This window comes from Canis aureus, chromosome 34 (genome assembly GCF_053574225.1).
Source record: "Canis aureus isolate CA01 chromosome 34, VMU_Caureus_v.1.0, whole genome shotgun sequence".
Classification (NCBI taxonomy): Eukaryota; Metazoa; Chordata; class Mammalia; order Carnivora; family Canidae; genus Canis; species Canis aureus.
Window position 1 is genome coordinate 16,937,389 of NC_135644.1, and position 23,665 is coordinate 16,961,053.

The window sequence follows — 23,665 nt, forward strand, 5'->3', positions numbered from 1 at the left end:
GGTGGTACCATGCAACACCAACACACAGCTGCTCTCCAAAAGTGGAACTTTTGTTCTGCTATTTCACATAGTCACTCTGTTGCAGTCGAACCCTGTCTTCATTGCCTACTCTCTTTGGGACTTTGGGTTTAAGAATTGTCCATATTGCAGTCATTTTGGAGAATTAAATGAGGCACAAGCTTGAAAAGCATGTGAAACAATATCTGAAGCTTAATAAGTGCTCCACAAATGATGGCAACATGGCTTATCTTCATCTGCAGCCTCCTCAGGCTTCATTGCTTATGACTATGGATTTAAACAGGAACGAGGCCTCAAAGGAATGTTTGGGAGCAGATGTTGCATATTTGCTTTTATTTTATCTGCAGACATCAATGAATGTGAGCAGTTTGGGGTTTGTCCCCAGAACTGCCAGAACACCAAAGGAAGTTATGAGTGTTCCTGTGCCGAAGGCTTCAGGTCTGTGAGTGACCAGTATGGAAAACGATGCGCTGCTGATGGTATGATGGGTTTGTGTTGGGATTAATCAGTTGACTTTCAGAGAAATAAATTTTGATGATTACAGTATACCAGAAAATAAACTTTACACTCTCAGAGTCTTATTGTTAATTCACCAGCTACTTCTTTTCCAATGCCCATCCAGCCTCTTCTCTCCTCTCTCTTGCCAGATGAAAACAATAACTACAATCCCACGCAAATACATAGGAATTAAAATAGGAGTCAGCGTTATTTATTATTCTGGGCTGAGCCTCTTGTCCACCTTGGTAAAACTTCAAAAACTGGATAAGATGTTGCCTTCCAGAATATTAAGACAACAAAAGCTTGCTTTTGTTGTCCAATGATGGTCGACAGATTAATGAAGCCCTCCAGTTCTCACTACAAGATCAAGGTCTGAGGCCCTATGATTCAAAATGGATCACAAAAAACAGTCATATTCACTTGGGGCAAATCAAGGCCATTCTGTTGATAAATCTTCTTTACTGTTCATGGGCTGCCGATCACAGATAAAGTCTGGCTCATTTATAACTTCAATTGTTAGTTCTACATCTTAGGTTAATGCTGGTATCTGAGAGTTGGGCCTCATAGAAAGCAGTAATAAGTACTAGATAGAAAGGACAAAAGAGAAAGACTGTGTGGCAGAAGTATTATATAGTTCAAATTTCCAAGGGTCTGATCTAAATCAGCTTATCCCCTCAAGGGTTATAGGTCTTTACAAGTCTTATAGATTTGAATTTGAAATTTGTGCTAGAGTTTAAAGAATTTGATAAGGAAATAACATTTTACTTTGCAAATTAAGGGTAAAATGGCTGTTCAATTTCTTCATACAAATTGGGCTTTTAAAGCATGCATCTGATTAGCATACTTAAATATTTTACCCCCCAAACATTTTTGACACTAAATGAAAACTAGGGTAAAGGCATTTGAGCAGTTGGTCTGGTAATTAGGCAGCAAATTAAAAACTATTTAAGTCTTTAACTAAGGAGATGACTGAAATAAATGCTCATAGTCATATAAAACACAATGTCAAGACAGAGGAAATATATAAAGTGAACTTTCAAAAGTTACTCAAATGAGATTCGATTGACATTATGAAAGTAAATTAAATTTAAAAATTCTAGACAATGCACCTCAGGATGAGTCACCATTGAAATAGCTGCTTTGGGTAAGAACAAGAACAAGCTGTTTTTGTCATTAGCTGGAAGATGAATTGAGTCATGGAGCTGATTACCTGCTAAAAAATCATAAAATCTGTCTGTAAAGAGTAAGGAATGAGGACATCCTGGTAAACTTTTAGTAGGACTGTACATGTATTTCTTCTGTGAGATTGTCTATAATCTTGTCTATTTTATTGTCAGTGAGTAAAGAAAAACATCAGTGGAAAAGAGGACACTATCTAGGGGTCTCAGTCTTGTCTTGCTTTAAACCTTTACCCACAGAGGACAAAGAGTAAAGAACAACATCCCTAACAGAAATATTAGCTTTCCACCTGAAAATGGAGACAAGAATGTCCATAGTCACAGATTCTCCACCCCAGTTGGATAGTTAGTTCTATTAATTAGCAAAGGTAGTCAGATTCCTATAAAAACTTATGGGGTAACTGGGTGCCTTAAGGAAGGCATGCGATGTAATGAGTGCTGGATTTTATATGAGACTGACGAATTACTGATCTCTACCCCTGAAACCAATAATACATTATATGTTAATTAATTGAATTTAAATAAAAAACCAAACCAAACAAATGCTATTTTATATCTACTTTCTATAAAAAAGAATTCAGATAGAATGCAAACAGATAAAGCAGCCCTTGTCTTTTTTTTACAGGTAACCCTCCTTTGTTGCTACTGCCCGAAAATGTCCGGATTCGAAAATATAATCTCTCATCTGAGAAGTTCTCAGATTATCTTGAAGGCGAAGAACGTATTCAGGCTATTGATTATGATTGGGATCCTGAAGACATAGGTCTCAGTGAGTATGAACTTTGGCATCTGTCATCGATATTAATTGAATTATTAAATTGTAAGGTCTTTGGAGAATCTGTTTTTTAATGAGTGAATTTTATTGCATGAGTGGAAGAGGAAGCTCCTCCTAATCCAGCATGCTCTGGAGTGTGGGCATAGTGTGGCCATGTGTTCCAGCAAAGCTTTCTCAACTTTTAACCAAACCTTCTCCCATCTCTGGGGATTATCCTTTTAGGACCACCTCATCCCTTTATTTAATATCTCTTTGTCTTTGCTCATGCAGGGACTGTTCTTCCCTGTCACTGTACCCTTCAAAATTTCTATTCAAACTTCAAAGACTCAGTTCAAATGTCATCTCCTCTGACATCTTCTATAATCCTTCCTGGGCACAGTTCCGTAATTGCTCACTCATGAGCCTATATAGTGTTTTATATGTGCTTTTACTAAAGCACGTTACACTGAGTTACAGCTCTCCACATAATTTTCTCCCTGAATTTTAACCATGAGCTCTTTGGAGACAGGATTGAATCTAATTCAACTCTGCAAGCCTAGCATCTGACCCAACATCTAGTACAGTGTATGCAATGGTTGCTTTAGAAATTTAGTTCAATGGATGAAAATATGAAAAATGTTTATTGTTGAGTCTTTCATGACTCTGTGGGGTGTGTGGGAGATGGTAATGAGGCAGGAATCAGAAAACTCATCTTCTATGCCTATTACCCTCATCTCTTAAGCTTTATAACCTTAAATAATTGTAACAATTATCTCATTCTCCATTTCTTATCTGTAAAGTAAGGACAGTAATCTTGTCTGCCTGCCTACCTCTGAGAGTTCTTTGAAGATGAAATGAGAAAACAGATGTGAAAGTGCTTTGCAAACTATCAGTAACTATGCTATGTAAGATTTATTATGGCTGTGTTTACACACTTACTCAATACAATAAACTCTTCAAGAATGGCAAAGACCTTCACAGTCTTCCTGTGCTTTTTAAGTTGTTTGCTGTCTACTCTCCTTTAGTCTATACAGAAAATAGGACTCCTCATCTACATAGCTCCTTTACTACAGGTTATTGAATAGCCTGCCCCTGGTTTATCTATACATTTTGTTTGGGAAACTAGAACTTGATCCTAATGAGAATATGTAGCCCCTTGGCTGAAATATATTTTAGCAAGTTACCTTGAAATAGAGACAGCTAAGTCAGTATCAATAAGCTATCAGTTGAAAGTATTTGTAGCTAGTAGCTCAAGTATGATGTCTTGAGGTTTGATCAAATCAGTGTAATTGAATTATTACTCTTATAGGAAGTAGAGATGTCAATAAATGAACGGTAGTTCACCTAATTAGACCCTAGTTCCACCCTTACTTGATGTTTTTAACATGGAACTCAACTGTGTGTCTTGCCTTGCAGGTGTTGTATATTATACTGTGCTAGGGCATGGCTCTGATTTTGGTGCTATCAAACGTGCCTACATCCCCAACTTTGAATCTGGTACTAATAATCTCGTGTCAAAAGTTAACCTGAACCTGAAATACATAATGCAACCAGATGGATTAGCAGTGGACTGGGTTGGAAGGTAAGTTTAGCCATAGCCTCATTCCCCTCTTGTCTATTCTGTTTTCCTGGCCAGACCTCCCTACTGCTTGCCATGGCATGTGAGTTAAGCTGGTCCAACTATGGGTAGCACATGGCACTGGTGCAGCTGGGTGATGCCTGGGCTTGCTCTAGCCCCAGTAACCACCTCTGCTTACCCTGAGGTGTCATATAAACCTTCTCATTTCCTATGTTCTGTGTATTCCATGAAAAAGTTTGGGAAAGCACCAAGGTCAAGATTTTATATGCGGGAAAGCATTCTTATCCAACAGAGTTTTGAATTCCAAAATTATAACTTTCAGTATGGTAGCACTATTCATTTTGTGAAGAAATGGAACAGCTTCCCAATTCTTCCAGCAAGGCAGTTGAGATGAAACATTTTTCTCTATGGTAATTATTTGGAGGAGCAGGAATACACATCTTGTGTTTTCAGCACGCTGTACTGTCTGAACAGATTGGAAATTTGACTTTCCTGTTTAATCTTTGGGTTTGGTTTAATAGTGGTGTCAGCTTTGTTCTGCTCTTTTAGATTTTCTAGAACCTCAGGGACCAGAGCCAGACATTTTGTATGATCCCTAAATATGAACCTTAAGTAGGTTTATTATCAGGTAGACGCAGGAAATGCAAACCAATGTGGAAAAGTTCATAAGCCACTTCTTCAAGGAAGAGCCTTGCATCGTAAGTGACATTTATGGAAAAGCAATTATGTTAGGATCAGAGCTCAAACATTCATAGAATTCCCCATCTCCTTGAAAATGAATGAATAATAAAAAAATGTTTGAGAGGGAAGGCTCAGGGGCTTGTTGCCCTCTGGGAGACTGGAGAGTCATTAGCAGCATAAATTAATTTTCACCTTTTAACAACTTGTCTAGCGCTCCTGGAAGACTTGAACATCTCTGAAGAAGTTAATTAGGTCCCTGCTGTGCCCACAGGCTATCAGGGCACTCATTTCAGCATTTTCTATCCGGAATCAAGGCCTCGGAGAGTCAGTAACTTGAAACTCTATAGACTTTAGCACTGCCTTCTGAAAATTAGCCAGGCAATAGGAGATCTGTCTTCATGTTTGAAGTTTTTACTCCTTTCTCAGCCTTCATGAACGAGTGAGTGAAGAAGCTGATAGAAATCTTCCTTCTCATAAGAGACTGAGATGCGCCACCCTAGTAGTGGAATAAGGCAGGATGGCCTTGCTAAGTTTTTTTTTTTTTTCTTTTTTTGGAAAGGCAATTTCCACTCATCCTTAGAGCTGATGCCTGATTGTAGTTGATTCCAGTGAGGCTCTTGACTGAGCAGAAACAGATTCATAGTTGGAATTAAAGGGCCAGCTAAACAGTGCCTTACGACTTCCCACCTGGAAGTACATGTCTTATAGCAATGCCAGATGTGAGACACACCGTCATCACTGATCATGGCTGATGAGGCAGGAGTCCTCCTCTATCCCTTACTCTTCCACTTGTAACTACAAAAACCCTTGGCTGAAGATTGGGGCATTCCTGAGAGAGGGCGACTCCCATCTGCTCATTGGTATCTAAGTAGTTGTCTTACTGGCCCCAGCTTCCAAACTGAATGCTCTCATCTTTAAACCTGTCCCTCAGAAGTGACCAGTCTACACTTTATAGATATTTAACTTTGTCCCTTTGAATTTAGGCATATTTACTGGTCAGATGCCAAAAGCAAAAGGATCCAGGTGGCTAAACTTGATGGGAGGTACAGAAAGTGGCTGATTTCCACTGGACTGGATCAACCAGCTGCAGTGGTTGTGAATCCCAAACTAGGGTAGGTACTTGAAGGAGTCTTTCATGTTCTAGATATTTTCCTGTGGATTTTTAAAAATTTATGTCTTTATTTTTTTCCTAATGGTACTAAAATTGTCCTTGGACTTTTTGGAATGGTATCTGTGACTAATTTAAAGAATTATAGTATGCCCTAAGGATCATTTAGAACTAGCCAAGCTTCAGACTGATACTGTGTAAGGGGAAGGCCTCTGGCCACACGTTTTGCATAGCCCAGTTGGTTTAAAATCCATGCATTTCTCAATAGAATTGAAGAATTGGTCTCTACCTGATGATTGGTGTAGACTAGAGGCTGCAAAGTGGTGGCTGGTAGGCTAAATATGGCTATATTGGACTAAACAGAGCTTTAAGGTTTTGAAAACTTAGTTACTAACATTAAAAAATGTTAAAAAATATGCTGTATTTTTGGCTTGAAAAATCAGAACTGATAATACTAAGTAGGTATGCCTTTCTTTTTCTTTTCTTTCTTTTTTTTTTTTTTAGAGAGGTGGGGAGAGGGGAAGGGATAAGGAGAGGTTTCACGCCCAGCTTGGAGCTTGATGCAGGGCTTGATCTCACAACCCTGATATTATGACTTAAGCTTAAGTCAATAGTTGGACTCTTAGCCAACTGAGCCACTTGGGTTCCCCAGTAGGGATACCTTTTTTGATGCAGTATTGCCTGGAACTTTTAGACAAGGCCTTGCTCTCACAATCACTTGATATTCATAACTGCTGTGCTCCGCTCATTTATATTGCCTGCCTGGTCCTTTCCGGGTATTTGAAGTGATGTAATCCCTGGCCTATGCAATTCTCCTATAATTATTAATTGGATGCAAAATAATCCATTTTAAAATTGGAATCCTTATTTTATTCACTGATGCATCTCAAATGCAAGATAGCGCTGCTAACACATAGGCATTCAATAAATATTTTATGAAGAATGAACAGTTTTTGTAATTATACATTTTAAAGTGTCTGAATATATATACTTGAACAGGGCTGGGCAATTTCTATTGAGAAAGTTTTCAGGAAGGATAGACCACAGATGCACTGGCTCCTCTTCTTCTCACCCCATCTTCTAAAAAGTAAAGTGTAAAAACAGCATCACTTAGCACCCAGACCTCTATGAAAAACAGTTGATTTCCCTGTTGGAAGTTTATGCTCTGCTTCAGTGGAGACGCCTCACTAGATGAAATCTTAAAAGGAGAAAACCTTCTGTTGCAGGCTTATGTACTGGACTGACTGGGGCAGAGAACCTAAAATCGAGTCTGCCTGGATGGATGGACAGCATCGGAAAACCCTGGTTCAAGAGAACCTTGGTTGGCCAACTGGCCTTGCCATTGATTATTTGAACAATGACCGGATCTACTGGAGTGACTTCAAGGAGAACAATATTGAAACTATAAAACATGATGGGACTGATAGGAGAATTGTTGCAAATGCAGGTTAGAAATGGGTTAGAATTTAATATATAACCACGAAGTATATTTCTAGTATCTGCCCATTTTCTCCAGAAGCAATGTGATCTTCATTGGATACAGTTTCTTAGATACCACTCCCTCCAACCCGCAGCTGCTGATTTAAATGCAAATGAATCTATTAGCAATAATTAAGGTTTTTTTGGTCCTTTTAACATAATTTTTAAAAGGTGTTCTTACTAACAGATAATTGAAATAACCTAGTTTCCTGTTAAGTTGCCCTGAGTGCCCTAAGTGGCATTTCATGCGTACCAATGGAAATCCATGTCTAACCACTTCTAGACCCATTTGTTTTTATTATGCTCAGTTGTTTATTATGTACAACTGGAAACATCTAGAAGGAAAGAAACATTCTGTTTTCTTATCCAGATTTCTGCAGAATTGCAGCAATCCATTATCTATCAGCTTTATCCGACAAGTGCTGTCTTATGTTCAAAGAAAAAGACCCAGAATCTCTGCCATTCAAATTATTGTCCAGAAATAAAATTAGATCAGCAACTCGAAAGTGAGCAGGTTCTCTATAATTGCCATAAACCAGCAGGCATTAATCTAGTTTAATGTCTGTCATCTTGATCTCCCAAATAGCACACTGTTGTGGTCACATGTATAGAAGGTCTGCCTGAATGTTCCTGGAATATCAAGGCATTGTATTAGGGTTTAATTCAAGCATAATGACACCTGATATAAAAGAGAGGTAGGGAACTTTCTATTCAATAATTTGGGTTTTGTTTTTTGTTTTTTGTTTTTTGTTTTTTGTTTTTTTGGTTTCCCTCTGTGGTTAAGCAGCAATGAACCCATATAGTCTGGACATCTTTGAAGGCCAGTTTTACTGGATATCTAAGGATAAGGGAGAAGTATGGAAGCAAGATAAATTTGGGCAAGATGAGAAAGAGAAAATGCTGATGGTGAACCCATGGCTCACTCAAGTTCGAATCTTCCATCAACATAGATATGATCGATCAGGTAACCCCAACCTTGGAATAAGATGTTCCTTATTATCTGGAAACCTTATTTCAAATCAATGGCTGTATTATTGGAAAGTGGTAGTGGATTATAATAGTCTGATCTCTTGGTGCATGAAAGGTGTGTGTGTTTTAACCATTTTGACCACAGAAAGATAAAATTGGAGGTCAGATGTAATTATGTACATCACCAGCAGATATGAAGTAAAAATATTTCAGTCCTCGTTGGAGTTACAGGTATATACTTCTGGACCACAGAATCCAGTAGGCATCCACCCCCTGCTAGGTGTAGGTGGGTTACAACGGGTTTCATCCACATCATCGGTGTTACATACACTTTTATTTATTTTTTTTTTAATTTTTATTTATTTATGATAGTCACAGAGAGAGAGAGAGAGAGAGAGAGAGAGAGAGAGAGAGAGAGAGAGGCAGAGACACAGGCAGAGGGAGAAGCAGGCTCCATGCACCGGGAGCCCGATGTGGGACTCGATCCCGGGTCTCCAGGATCGCGCCCTGGGCCAAAGGCAGGCGCCAAACCGCTGCGCCACCCAGGGATCCCTACATACTCTTTTAATTCCAAGGCTAGGCTAGTCAGGTTATCCTGAGCTACATGAGCCTCAGGTTAAAACTGTTAGTCACGCGCAGCCCGGTAGCTTGGTGGTTTAGCGCCGCCTTCAGCCCAGGGCCTGATCCTGGAAGACCTGGGATCGAGTCTCACATTGGGCTCCCTGCATGGAGCCTGCTTGTGTCTCTGCCTCTCTCTCTGTGTCGCTCATGAGTAAATAAGAACATATTTTTAAAAAACCTGTCAGTTATATGCATTTCTACCTCCTCCCCACTGTCCCATTTTCTTAGTTGCGGGTCACGCTTCATCAGGTCTCCGTGTTCTAATTCATCCTTCACCATCAAATGGAGTCAGGTAAAAGGGAAGAGAAATTCTTGAAGTGAGGAAAGGAAATAGACTTTTATTAAGCTCTGTAAGTCCAATCCTCCCTTCAACTGTTCACTCAGACATCTGTTACTTCAATTAATCTGCAAAACTGTATAAAGAGGTTTTATTTTCATCTAACATACAGGAAACCCCACTGATAAAATAGCTCTTATGTCTTCCATGTTCTTGGGTCCCTTGTGCTGGGCAGTTCTAAAGACAGGAGGGGGAACACAGTACCTATCATGAGCCGCTCTCTGGCCCTTGTAGAGAAGGCTACCTAGGAGTTAGAGGAATATCTGGAGTCAGCTGGGCCCCCATAAGAGAGTACTGATTACTGTGTAGGCCAGAGACCTAGCCCAGCTGTGCCAGATTAGCTTTTACTCTGGACCAATAGTTTTCACATTTTAGCATGTGTCAGAATTATCTAGAGAGCTCGTTGAATGTATATTGCTGGGCCCCACCTAAGGAGTTTCTGATTTAATATGCCTGAGTGGCCTAAAAATTTGCATTTCTAACAACTTCCCAACTGATGCTGATGTTACTGGTTAAGGCCCTACTCAAGTGTGGGCCATGGACTGGTAGCCCTGGTATCTTATGGGAATTGGTGGCAAATGCAAGACATTCAGGCCCTACCCACCCTTTCTGAATCAGATTTCCTAGGTGATTTGTATTACATTCAAGTTTGAAAAGTTTTGCTCTAGATTGCTGAAGAAGATGGGCAGATGTTGAGTGCGACTTTGGAATATGGTTTATTATATTATAGCCTTGCTATGTCTGTGGTTACATATTGGGTGACAGAGAATCAGCCCATTAACCATTCTGACAGAATGTTAGTCTGAGAAGGAATTTAGAGATCGTCTATACCTTGGAGATATCATAACATAAGCTAAGGTAGAATTCGGAAGACTCCAGAATTACCTGAGAAGCTTTTCGTGGTAACACTTGAGTTGCATCCTAGACCAATTTAAATCTGAATTTCTGTGACTAGGCATCAATAGTTGTGAATCGTTCCCAGGTGATTCTGGAAATTGCAGCTTTAAATTCCCTTGTCCTGCAAGTAGGAGAACCAAAGTCCAGAAGAAAGTCCTCTTACAGGGGGGGTGGAAATCATATCTAATATATGATTTGGATACGTTATGATCTATGGTAATGACAAATCTTGGTATAATAATAGGGTCTTACTGGTCTTTTGAACTATCTCAAAGTGCTTTGCATTAATTAGTTTTTGAGGTCATGCAGTGGACTAAACACCTACCTTCCAAACCTGCCAGGACAAGGGAGGAGATAAGTAATGCCATAGAATATGTGAGTGATACAGGATTAGGATGGAGGGACTGTGCCACTTTGGTGGGGAGGCCGGGAGATGGCAGTGTAACTGAGGTGAGTGGCATGTGGCTTCCAGGGGCTGGGACACTGCCTGGGCTCTGATCTCACCTGGCAGGGCCACAACTCAGTTGATGGGCATATCCTTGGTTGGGATACTCATTCCCTCCTCAGACCCTAACCACTGTTCTCTGTGCTTTCCAGTGCCCAACCGCTGTAAAAATGTCTGCAGTCACCTCTGCCTCCTGAGACCCGGAGGCTACAGCTGTGCCTGCCCCCAGGGCTCCACGTTTATAGAAGGGAGCATCACTGATTGTAACGCAGGTAGGGGCACTGCTGGAGCAGCCACGGGGCCCTGGGAATATTCCTCTGCCTTCTTCACTAGGTTCCCTATCTGCATTTCACCTTCTGCAAGAGCCTGAAAAATCCCTGTGTGCTGGGTCCTTTGAAGGATGGAGTGGGAGTGGCTCAACAGAGGGATGAGAGAGAGGGAAATACGAACAAAGCTGAGTGGGACTTAGGGAGCCAAACAGAACTGGTGTCCCAATGATTGCTGAGAATTATTTGCTTGGATCTGTATAGACTCAGTCCCCTCAAATCTACTCTTGTGTTGTTTTGTAAAGATATTTGGAAGTGGGTTTTCTATAAGGCCTTTACCTCCTTTCTCTACCCCATATTGGATATCTGTTGCTCTATAATTCAATCGGCCTTAACTGGAGTTCCTCAAGTGAGGAACTAGGTTCCTGAAGGTGGGGGACCTTATCCAGTACAGATGGGAAGGCAAGAGGAGGGTCACTGTTCTCCACACATGCTCATTTAAAAGTTGTGATGAGTGAAAAGGGCCACATTTTAAAAGATACCTTATGTTGTTGGGAGATGGAGGCCAGAATAAGGAAGCAGTGGTTTCTCATCCCAAGGGCTGTGGATGATCTATTCCTGGCAATACCTTTCTTCAATGACTCTTAAATTAAGGCGTGTATAAACCATGGGGAATGACTAGCGTCCCTACCTAGTGTCCAATTCTTAATAACGCACATTAAAAAATCATCCTGCAGTTGACTAGTGGCCCATTTTGTGGCTCAGGTCCCTTAGTTTGAGTGGATGGGGCCTTGCTTACCCACCTTTGGCCACCAGGGGGAGCAAAGCAGTTATACAGGCCCCACCTTTACTCTTCCCAAGGAGGCTGAGAAGTTGGCAGGTTTAGAGAATGAACTTAAAGGGAAAAAACTGCTTCCCCTGCTCCCCTTCCCCTGTCCCTACTCTCATCCCCAAGGCTACTGGAGAGATACTGGCAAGATTTCAATATTCAGCAATATTTTGAACCAAACAATGATTCCAAGCTTTTGACATTTGTCCTATGATGATTGGTTCTGACACTTCAGGGATAGTGTTGGCCAAATTGTCACCTCATCTACTACTTTCCTCACTTATATTTCTTGCCAAGTGAATTTTACTGTAATTCACTTTTTGAAAGAACTTAACCAAAGCGAGCATGCTGATGGTGGTTAGTCATTCCATATGAAGTCTTGGTTTGGTATATTAATTAGCTAACTTGATAAGTATTTATTGAGTGCTTACTATGTGCCAGGCACTAAATGTGGGAGATAACGAAGTGCTGGGAGTGAACACAACAAACAGATTGTGCTTGTTGAATTTATACTCTAATAGGACAATAAACAGAGCACCCCCCTCCCCCAGATATATAATGGCAGGTGGTGAAAACAAAAAAGGAGAAAACTAAAGCAGGGAAAGAGGGATGAGGGTGGGGTGGGGGTTGGCTTGCCTTTACACAGAGTTCCGAGAAGGCCTCTCTGATAAAGTAAAATCTGAGTAGAGATTCAGATTGAGGGACTGAGCTAGCAGGACATCTGAGCTCCTGAAATAAGTGAACACATGATAAATACTCACCGAGCATCTTCTAGGTATGAGCTGTGGGAACACTAACAACCCCATCAGGCACAACCAGGGAGTCTGTGGGGGCTGAATTAGAGCAGGGGCCCAGAGAGAGGGCAGTTTTGGAGGGCTTAAAAAATAGGACATCTCTAACCAGCTCTCTGCCAGGCATTCATGCCTCTGCATTGTGTGTCTCTGTCAGTTGATCGATGGCTCTCTGATGCTTTGGAAGCTTCGGTCGAGACTTTGAAGTGTGCCCAAATTGAACTTTTGTGTTTCACTGGGCTTGCAGAGGAGAATTCTGAGAACTTCGCATGAGGACATGAATGTCCTAAGAGATTCCTTTACCACAAGTCTCTTTTAAACGTTAATGTACGTTCTGGAGTGTAGCATCTCTCTACTATCTTGGGGGAAAAAATGCTATAAATTGCCTCTTTCTTTCCACCAAATGTATGTTACTTTCCAAAACCTTATTACTGATAAGAAATTCGTTGGGGACTTGAGTGGAAGGTAATGTTTTGATAGGGCACCTGCTTCGCTGCCCCACCCCGACCGCTCCCCATCCTGACCCTGGGCCCACGCAGATTTGCATGGTTTGGGTGCTCTGCCAAACGTGGCTGACTAACACTAACACATGCATGGCTTTCCCTTTCTGCAGCCATCGAAAGTCCCATCAACATGCCCCCCCCATGCAGGTGTATGTACGGAGGAAATTGCTATTTTGATGAGAATGACCTCCCCAAATGCAAGTAAGTCTGAATGTTGAGGTCTGAGCTGGAGGCCTTGTCTCTTCTGGGGGAATTTGAGTGAGACAAAGTAGCCAGAAAAAAACAAGTGCAAGAACCTGGCCAGTTCACTAATTTTCACATCTTGACCAGCTTGCCCTTCCCTGGGAGAGTCCGACAGAAAACTAAGGCAGTGCTTCTCAAACTTTCCTGTGCATAAGAATCATCTGGATCAAATGCCCATCTCGTTCACAGGATTCTGCATCTCCAACACTCCCCCAGGAGATGCCAGAGGATTGTGGGCCAACTCTAACAAGGAGTTAGAGAAGTGATGACCCCATTTTTCTACTCATCTGGTGTTAATTACGCTTGGATTGTGGGAGACCAGTTGTCAGCAGAGCTGCTTCAGCCCAAATACTCTTGATGAGCAGAGATTGGGCTAAAGATTTGGAAAAAAAGAATTATTGAGAAAGCTCTTACATGGAGCAAGATAAATGGAGGTCTTTAAAATGTATTTAATGAATACATGTCAGAAGAGAGAACACAATCATGGTTCCCAGTTTTATTCTTGAAGAATTCTGTAGGGTAGACACCACCGGGCTTATTTGATGATCCCGTAGATGTCATAGCCACACCACTGAAAGTGGATTTCAAGGTCAGATTGCTGTTCTCTGCCCATCATCCATCCCTTGGTAGAATAAACTGACTGTTCTCCATGTAATTTGCTCAGTCAAACCTCTCTCTGCCTCATGTGTTCGTAAAGCAACTACGGAAGCCTAAGTCGGCCACAGCTTGTGAGCAATTCTTCTTTTACTTTCAGGTGTCCCAGTGGCTACATGGGAAAATATTGTGAAATAGGGCTTTCAAAAGGCGTCCCTCCAGGAACAAGTAAGTTTTAAGAATGTGAGCAACCTGGAGATGCCCCACAGCTCCTAAGCTGAATGCTGTTTATGTTCTACTTAACTCGGGCTTCCAAGAATGATTGGCCCTACCTCCAGCTTGCACTGTTAAGTCTTTTGGTTCCTTTCCCTTTCCACATGCTAATATGGTCACTTCTTATTCCCTCTCTGATGGCAGCAGTGGCAGTGCTGTTGACTATCATCTTGATCATCATAGTTGGAGCTCTGGCAGCCTTAGGATTTTTCCACTACAGGAGGACTGGCTCCCTTTTGCCCTCCCTGCCCAAGCTACCGAGGTCAGTTTCATTATGGGAAATACTGATTTTAGAAGCCTAGGTGATTTTTTTTTTCTTTTTTAAGTTAAAAAAGCACAGCATGCAGCTTACCTTTTCTGCAGAAACAAAAAGTGATGAACTTAAAGCATTCATTTCAACTCACAACTTCGTAATCAAATGCTTCTTTTTTGAAGCCTGAGTGCAAATCCCATTTTATAATTCAAATGATTGTGCCCACTGGTGGGCATTCAGGGTAGGCTAGAGCACAGTCTGTGGGATGGGCCAGGATTTATTCCTGCAAGTGCCAAGTGAGCTCTCTTAGATCTCCAACACGCAGGAATGTGTGTTAACACTTCCCCGTAGGTCAGGCAACTTCCTATCGTGTTTGATGTGTGAATCAGAGTGGGAATCGGGCACTCCATTTAAGGAAGATTTAGCAATACGGGGGAGAGAGAACTATTGCAAAAGGTTGTTTAAAAAATAGCATACTGGGGACGCCTGGGTGGCTCAGTGGTTGAGCGTCTGCCTTTGGCTTTGGTCATGATCGGGGGTCCTGGGATGAAGTCCCACATTGGGCTTCCTGCATGGAGCCTGTTTCTCCTCTGCCTATGTCTCTGCCTCTCTCTGTGTGTCTCATGAATAACTAAACAAAATCTTTTTATAAAAACCACATTGTTTCAATTTCTTCTTTTCAGCTTAAGCAGTCTAGTTAAATCCTCTGAAAATGGAAATGGGGTGACCTTCAGATCAGGAGCAGATGTTAACATGGATATTGGAGTATCTGGTTTTGGGCCCGAGTCTGCTATTGACAGATCAATGGTGATGGTGAGTGTGGTTGCAAGGTTGTCATTGTTACTGTTTTATAAAAGAAACACTTTAGAGAGTATAAAATTAACCTAGAAAAAAAAAGATGAAGCAATATGCCTCTCAGTATAGTCTTTATAAAATTAGGAAACATTAAGTTTGTTGCAGGTCTCTAAAAATATTAGTAATAAAATTGAACTCAACCCCTACTCTCAGTTACAGTTGAATCGTAAGCAGTGGTATGTTTAATGGGAATCTTAAACAGTCTTATGTTTTTTGGGAGAGGGTAGAAAGAGAGCATGGTGTTTTTTTATGTGGTGGCTCTTTGTATGTGAAAGGAAAAAGGATTGTCAAATGGGTACAGTAATACCTCTTGTATTAGGACCAAATGGTTACCAGGTTTATTTTGGGAAGTGGACTGGTACAGTCTCTATATCATTACTGGAAAATTCTTTTCACTATTCTCTTTTCCCCCCAAATCTTTCATATTTGCCCCTGCATAAAAGTACAATATTATCCATTCTTTCTCCTTTCCCATCTCCCTCTTCTCCTCTTTGCTCTTCTTCCACCACCCACCCTTTTATTTGTTGTGCAAACCCAGTCCCAAAGTGATATATTTGTAGTAAGGAGCCAAAGACGACATGGATCTAGGCAGTGTGTTTCCATTTCCTTGATCTGATAAATGCTGCGTTTGTTAACTTTATGTAATGGTTTGCTATATGGAGGCCTTAAGACTCCTGCCTTTTATTTTTCTTTGTAATTTCTTTTTGGGTAAATTTGGCATAGTACCTGGCATTGCTCCAAGTACGAGGGGAGCACCTTTCTTTGTGTAGAGACCAGATTTTTTTTTTCCTCCATCAGAGTGAAAACTTTGCCATGGAGATGGGGAAGCAGCCCATAATATTTGAAAACCCAATGTATGCATCCAGGGACAGTGATATCAAAGTGGTTCAGCCAACCCAGGTGAGAAATCAGTCCTTTCTTTCGGGTGCTGCTGCTGTTGTATCTTGTTCTATTGAATAATATCCTCTTAGGGTTCTCCTAGCTTTCTCTCAAGTGGAAGGAAACACAAGTGTTCCATTCTTCAGCTTCACTATATGCAGTCACAGGACTGACCCAAGGATGTGACACCAACTTTTTGCATAGTTTCTGGGGTTTAGCAGCCATTCATGGGGTGCTGACCAAGAGCCTTTTCATTCTGACTGGTCAGAGCAAGAATTATGAGTCCATCCAGGGGCTTGGCAAGCAGTGCCTGGCACACATCGACTCTGTGTAAATATTTGTGAAATGAACAAGTGAATGATTGTCAGGTCATTATGTAGAGATTTGGGGGACTGGGTATACTCTCTGGGTTCTTACTGGTATCACAAGGGTGTTATTTGAGGTGACCTCCCTAGCTTGCCTTCCCTGTACTTTACTGAAAAGTACAAAAGCCTCCAGAATTGATAGGTGGAGATCTCAATTTCCTTTGGTGCAGCCCTGTTGCTCACTCATTTTTAAGAGGAGCAGGGAGTTGACGTAGGTGTATAGATGAAGGGAAAGAACTTTTCACTGGATCTGGGTCAGTGACTCCTACACCACTTCTAATGTCTATAACTATTAGCCTGTCCTTCCTTTGTCAAAAACTACTACAGCCTTTGTGATATGTGGTTTCATTGTTAATATTTAAACTTCTTTTGGAGTCATAAACTATGATGCCTTTTATTTATTTATTTATTTTTAAAGATTTTATTTATTCATGAGAGACAGAGACTCAGGCAGAGGGAGAAGTAGGCTCCCTGTGAAGCAGGCTCCCTACAGGGAGCCTGATATGGGACTCGATCCCAAGACCCCAGGATCACACCCTGAGCTGAAGGCAGAAGATCAATCACTGAGCCACCCAGGCACCCCTATATGATGTATTTTATTTTATTTTATTTTATTTTAAAGATTTATTTATTCATTCAGAGAGAGCGAAGAGAGAGGCAGAGACACAGGCAGAGGGAGAAGCAGGCTCCATGCAGGAAGCCCGATGTGGGACTCGATCCTGGGTCTCCAGGATCACACCCCGGGCTGCAGGCGGCGCTAAACCGCTGCGCCACCGGGGCTGCCCTATGATGCATTTTAAAAATAAAGTGTTTATTTTATGAATAGCTTTCCTAAGATCAGAAATAATTGCATCTTGAAAGCATTTTACCTGAGGCTTTGATAGCCAGGTAGCGATAAAATAGATGTGGCATCTCATTAGGCATTTTTAAATACATCCATTTTCAGGCAGCCTAGATGGCTCAGCAGTTTAGAGCCTCCTTTGGCCCAGGGCGTGATCCTGGAGACCTGGGATCGAGTCCCGCGTTGGGCTCCCTGCATGGAGCCTGCTTCTCCCTCTGCCTGTGTCTCTGCCTCTCTCTCTCTCTCTCTCTCTGTTTCTCATGAGTAAATAAATAAAATCTTAAAAAAAAAAAACCACACATCCATATTGAGAAGTGAAACAGTGAATGTAGAAATATAGGAAAAATAGTGAATTTTTATCTTGTAATTTGTTTATTGCATATTCATGGTAATTTGGACTTAAGAGGAAAACTTGGAATCACATGAATGTTACAGAAAATGTCTAGAGGGGTGTTAATTCCATTATGCCTCTTGTTTCAAACATTCAGCCTCTTCTAAGGAGTTCTCTCAGATTATTAATTTTATTCTAAATATCCAAAGATAAGATTCTCAATTCTGAGTTTGGGAATAATTCATGCTGTTCCTCTAGGATCTGGTTGCCAAAATACAACCAAAGTTGTTCACTTAAAAATATGGTCAACAGTGGGAATGAGAGCGCATGGACAACACATTACTAAGTAACATTGTCATTGCCAAGTGAGATGTGTTTGCCTCCCAGGATTAAGGCATGACATAGATGACATAGGTGCTCCTGATTTGGGGAGATGGGAATGATGTTTAGTCCTAAACCATGGAATTGGTCTCATGTAAGAGAGACCTTATGCCTGTGGGAAAGCAAGGTAGTAAAGAGAACCAGAGTTGATAAGAAACTTCACAGCTTTCAAACCTGTAATGTCCTTTCATATGTGCACAGGTTACTGCTTCTGGAAATGTGGATAACCAGAACTACGGAAGTCCCATAAACCCTTCTGAAATAGCTCCAGACACAAAGCCGACTTCCCCAAGTGCTGATGGAACTCAGGTAACAGTGGCCGGCTACTGAAATGATACAGGATTTGCAAAAGGCTTAGGAATTGCGGAGTTTACTGATGCTAAGGTAAATTAATGAGACCCTGATAGGCTCACGGACCCAAGATATGGAGGCAGTTAATAAAGATAATCTTTAAAAAATAATAAATTGAAAACTTTCCACTAACTAAAGCCACATTTCTTACATTGACTGGGATAGGAATGATATCCCTTGTGACATGGGAGACCATACAGAAAAGAAAGGTGACAGTCTTCTGGACCTAGGCTCTTAAGACCAAAGATGCTTGATTTTAGAGAATGACTTCGTAAGAAGAAAGAGCTCACTGTGTCAAGGACCCTTTCCTTTTTTACGTAATGCAAATTTTCTATAGTGTTAACATCTTTGTTTCCAGAATGTCCTGTCTTAGCTCTACTGCTGTTACCTGTATTCACCACGAGATGGCACTACTTTATACTCTTCATTTATCCATCTACGTCCAACCAACCAACATTATTGCCCTCGGTGTGCCAGGCACAGTGTTTAACGCTGGAGATTAAGAGAAAAAAAAGACCACTGATGATACTTCTATCTCATGCCTTCAGGCATGAAATTTTTAGACTATTTGGTCCACAGAAAGAAATTCAGTAGATAAGTTTGATGTAAAATTTTGTGTTAATGTATAATCTCTCACTGGTTTTAATGGATACATAGGAAGCTAAATAAGATCTAGCTGTCTGATCTGGACAAACTATTCACCTCTGGGTTCTAGAGTCTTAATGTTTCTCATTGGGTCACTATTGGCATATGAAGTGAGACGGTTCTTTGTGGTACAAAACTCTGTGCATTGCAGGCCATTTTAGTATTCCTGGCCCCTGTCCGGTTAAGTGTCAGTAGTGTCTCCCCCAGAGCACTGTGGTTCCAGAAGTCATCCTCTACTCTGCCTCCCCCCACATTCCCAATTGAGACCAAAAGGATCTGGAATGGCTCAGTTCTAAGGTTCTATGACTTCTTCTATAAAGTAATGTGAAAACACAAATCCAAGGGTGGTTAGAAATCTGACCATTTCAAAATCCTTATTTCTCAAACTGCGTGATCTATATGCATAATGGGTATCTGCAGAGTTAACTTGGAAGTCATGCTAGATTTTCAGCACCTCAGATACTGGTTCCTGTTCAGCTTATTTGGATCAAAATAAAAGTTGAATAAAATCCATGCTAATGAGGGCTCCTGGGTGGTACAGTCAGTTAAGCATCTGTCTCTTGTTTTTGGCTTAGGTCATGCATGATATGAGAGTTTTGAGATCAAGCCCTGCCTTGGGCTCTAGGGGCAGGCTCCGTGCTAGGCATGGAGGTTGCTTAAGACTCTCTTCTTCTTCCTCCTCTTGCCTCCACCTCCGCACCACCTGCCTCTCCCCAACCCGCTTACTTGCTCTCTTTTTCAAAAAAAAAAAAAAAAATTAATGGTAATAAAGAGCTTATAACAGAGGTCCCTGTCTACCTTTTTATATTTCATGTACGCATTCCTTCTACACACACACACCAGATACATACAAATATTGTCTTAGAAAGGAATTTTCAGTTTCCTATTTTTCAAGGGACTGCTTTTTTTTCTTTAACCTACATTTAAAAGTGGCTTTTGGAGATTAATTTTCCACAGACTCCAAAATACTTGAATGTCACAATGTCATGTTTCTTGAATGTTCCCTGAATCAGACTCAAGCCCAAGGCAGGGCCAGATTTATTTTATATTCTCCACTTATTTTTCTTTTCCAGTCCATTTCAAGTCTAGTGATCCTCTTCACTAGACAGAACTCCTTCCCAGCCTGAGCAGGAAGGGGAATGTGGTGGGGAGGCTGCAGCCTCTGACCTGCACGTCTATCATCAGAAACAAAATGAACACTGAAAGGCTTTTCAAATGAGAGTGGATCTTTACCAATTATAGTCCCTTTCTTTCTCATTTTCATCTTTGCAGTGTATGAGCTCTTTTTTTTTTTAATCGGGTAAGGCTGAGACCCTCTAGCATCTGTTCTCCATGGTAGATCTGGTGATCTCCCTGTATCAATTGTCTCCTGGGTACTGAGAAAGCAGCCCATGTGGCTTAAAGCTGTAGAGGCACTTGGTTAGGATCTCCTTAGGTTAACGTCGATGTGCCAAAGAAGCTCACAAATCTATCTTTCATCAGTAAATTGGCTCAAAGTACTCAAATCAAGGAACATGAATTCCTGTGACTCAGTTCTATCCATTTCCCAAAAGTCCTGTTGACGTGCATCAGATTTCCCAAGGAGATAAAAATGAAAATCACCATGGTTCCTCTTGTTAGTAATCGCTTAACTCCACCTAGCCCATTCCATAAGCGTAAGGTCCCCGAGGCCAGGCTCTTGACCTGAATGTCTTCATCATTTTCTTGGTGGTGACCATGTATGGAGTAGGTGCTCACTTATATGTGGGTTACAGTGAATGGTCTTCTGTGGTCTTGTGCACCCCGTGCTCCTTCACATGGCCCTCTACTTTCACAGAGCAAGAGATACCCCTAGAGCATACGTGCTACCTTAGCGACCTGCTGGAGTGGAGTGACTGTTCCCTTGCTTTCTATTCCTTTGTCTCCATCCATCTGGCAGCCAGAGCTGTGTCCAGCACTGGCACTATGGGCAGCTTTTCAGCAAGACCTGGGCTACCCACCATAGTCCATGGTGATTTCTCTTTGGGTTCCTCAGTTTATGGGCTTCTGAGTCCTGTAATCATTCCCTGCTCTTCCACCTACCATTGGGTTATATGAGCTTGCTGTGACTGTTCCCTCATCTGTAAAATAAGAGTACCTAACTCACCAAGTTGCCAGGATAAGGAGTTGGGTAACTTATAAAACTTTTAGATTAACCCCTGATATATAATAAACTCTCGATAAATGCTAATTTTTGTTATCTCGGTGGCTGTTTTGATTACAGGAGGAAATGATGAAGGGGGAGAAGGGATATCCTTGAGTTGACCAAGGATCAAGCCATCATTTTAGGAAATGAGAGGAACAGTCTGGCTTTTTCCTTAAATTTTTGGCAGCCTCTGAAGAAATCTCTTGCCTGTTTCTGTCAAAGTTTCTAGATTCTGTACACACAGATTCTGTCAACTATACATGTGAAATCAAGGAAGTGTTTGGAACTATTAGATGAAACGAGCCCCAAGACTTTCAGTTTGTTTGGGGACCATCTAAGGAAGAACTGAACAGTTTACCCAGGGGGCAGGTCACATGGTCCCAGGTCCCAATTTGCTTTCTCCTTTACTAAGAAGACATTTAAAAACTTACCCAGGGGAACAAATCCACGAAAAAAAAAAAAATTCCGATACTTAAAGTTTTCTGCTTCCCTCTTTCCATTTAGGCAACAAAATGGAATATCTTCAAACGAAAACTGAAACCAACCACTAACTTTGAAAATCCAATCTACGCAGAGGTAATTGTTGACAATTTTTCTTAGCACGAGCATTCGGCATTCTTCCTTAGCAATCATTTGCTTGGCTAAATTGGATATACACAGATTATTCTGAGCAAACTGGCAAAAATTCGTTTTCTTCACACAAAACTGTTTCTAGTCATGTTGGGAAAAAAAGGCTGATAATGTGTTTCATTGTGGTCTTAGATGGAGAATGAACAGAAGGACAGCACTGCTGTGGCCCCACCTCCAATGCCTTCTGTCCTTGCTAAAAGTTCTCCAAAGAGAGATCCAGTGCCAACCTATACTGCAACAGAAGACACTTTTACAGACACCGCAAACCTTGTTAGAGAAGACTCTGAGGTATAGCTGTGCCAGCTATTTAGGGAATAATTAGAAACACACTTTTGCACATATATTTTTTACAAACAGATGAAGAAAAAGTTAACATTCAGTACTTTATTAAAAAAATATATTTTTTCCCGGTTTGCCTATAGTTGGAAGTGTCCATGGAAACTCTGCCTTGTGTCTTTTTTTTTTCTTTTTTACTTACGCCGTCTCATATTTTTACAAATAATTATCACAATGTACTATATGTATATCTTTGCACTGAAGCTATCTGAAGGTAATTCTATAAATATATTGTACATTTGTAAATTTTGCAAAGATTATCACATCATTAAATTTGCTGATAAAAATATCTGCTGAATTGGTTGGTGATCATCACAGTAAATGATCCAGCAAGGAAAGGAATTGACTTGGGGCCCTTTAGCCATGTCTAAAGAAGGGGTACCACTCCTATTCCCTATAGAATTACCCAGGAAAGGAATCCAGGCCCCACCATTGGGTCCATTTTTATGCCTCGGCACTTAATTAAGGTTCAATATTACCTGTAACCTGATTAGTAGGCATATGGATAGAGGGTGCCATGTGTTGTACAGACATCTGGATCTGACTGTAGACGCCTGAGATATGCAGAAGGTAGAAAACCAACTCAAGTTCACCCTTCTGCATGTTTGTGCTACCTAGCCAGAACACTTTTACGTGTGTTACCTCACTAGCTGCCAAGGCAACATTCTTATTTGTGACATCTATGAGAAAGTTCTGTGTCATGAAGTACAGGTGTCCTGCAAAGAGTTTGTATCTAATCAAGTGAAGCCTTGTGCCTGATGGACCCTAGGGTATCTTACATCCTTCCTGGCATCTCAGGTGGTTACCTACCCCGGACACTGGAGCTCAACAGCTGAATTACTAAAACCAAATCTGTGTCTTCATCAAGGATGGTGCAAAACAAATACCAGTTAAGCAAAGCCTCAGCTGGGTTTCCGTTTCTGTGTGTGAAAATATCATTATGACTATTTATTTCCTCAGTTGAACATGAATAGAAAGGGAAACTGTTCTTCTTGAGCCTTTTTTTTTTTAGGTCCTTTTGCGTAAATCGTACATTTGTATTGGAATGTACTGTAGAGCCTAGATTTTTCTCTTGAATAGTGGGTATAGTCTCCGCAATGGGAACCATGACAGGAATGTACAATTTCCATACTAAGTAGCATTTCTGGCTCTCTGTGCTAATATTGCACATTTTTAAAACAATGAATGAATGCATGGATGGATGGATGGATGGATGAAACATGTACTACTGATTATTTTATTACTGAGTTCTCAAAATATTTGTGGTTCATGTTTTGGGAGCTTATAATTTTTTTGAAATGTACTTTGATTAGAAAAGCAAATGGAAATGATGCTGCTGAGAAATTTCTAATAAATGTGTATTTTATCAACTTCTTTGGTGTGCTTCTTAAGACCAGCTCATGAATTAGTTGTATTTCACTGTGCAAAGAGCTTGGGGCTTTGAGTGCTGGGCCGGCCACCTGAGAACTAGAGGTGCCCAGGGTTGAGGGAGGTGGTGAGAAGGAGGGATTCACAGCACATCCAGCCTCGACAGGCCTGGTGGGGTAATTAATCTCAGAGAGGAGTCAGCT

The 23,665-nt window shown here is 41.1% G+C and overlaps 1 protein-coding gene across 1 annotated transcript in view; it reads left to right on the top strand.

The window, feature by feature from the left end:
• The window catches only part of LRP2 (LDL receptor related protein 2), a 196,433-nt gene extending 172,969 nt beyond the window's left edge, over positions 1 to 23,464 (top strand). Inside the window, exons 65-79 of the mRNA XM_077883566.1 lie at positions 366 to 497; positions 2,320 to 2,463; positions 3,865 to 4,030; positions 5,692 to 5,820; positions 7,043 to 7,263; positions 8,083 to 8,259; positions 10,717 to 10,836; positions 13,064 to 13,154; positions 13,951 to 14,018; positions 14,208 to 14,325; positions 15,000 to 15,129; positions 15,970 to 16,071; positions 18,170 to 18,277; positions 21,633 to 21,704; positions 21,891 to 23,464. Of these exons, the coding sequence (XP_077739692.1) occupies positions 366 to 497; positions 2,320 to 2,463; positions 3,865 to 4,030; positions 5,692 to 5,820; positions 7,043 to 7,263; positions 8,083 to 8,259; positions 10,717 to 10,836; positions 13,064 to 13,154; positions 13,951 to 14,018; positions 14,208 to 14,325; positions 15,000 to 15,129; positions 15,970 to 16,071; positions 18,170 to 18,277; positions 21,633 to 21,704; positions 21,891 to 22,052 (1,940 nt within the window). The 3' untranslated portion in view covers positions 22,053 to 23,464. The remainder of the gene's footprint in view (positions 1 to 365; positions 498 to 2,319; positions 2,464 to 3,864; positions 4,031 to 5,691; positions 5,821 to 7,042; positions 7,264 to 8,082; positions 8,260 to 10,716; positions 10,837 to 13,063; positions 13,155 to 13,950; positions 14,019 to 14,207; positions 14,326 to 14,999; positions 15,130 to 15,969; positions 16,072 to 18,169; positions 18,278 to 21,632; positions 21,705 to 21,890) is intronic.
• The last annotated feature ends 201 nt before the right edge of the window (positions 23,465 to 23,665 follow it).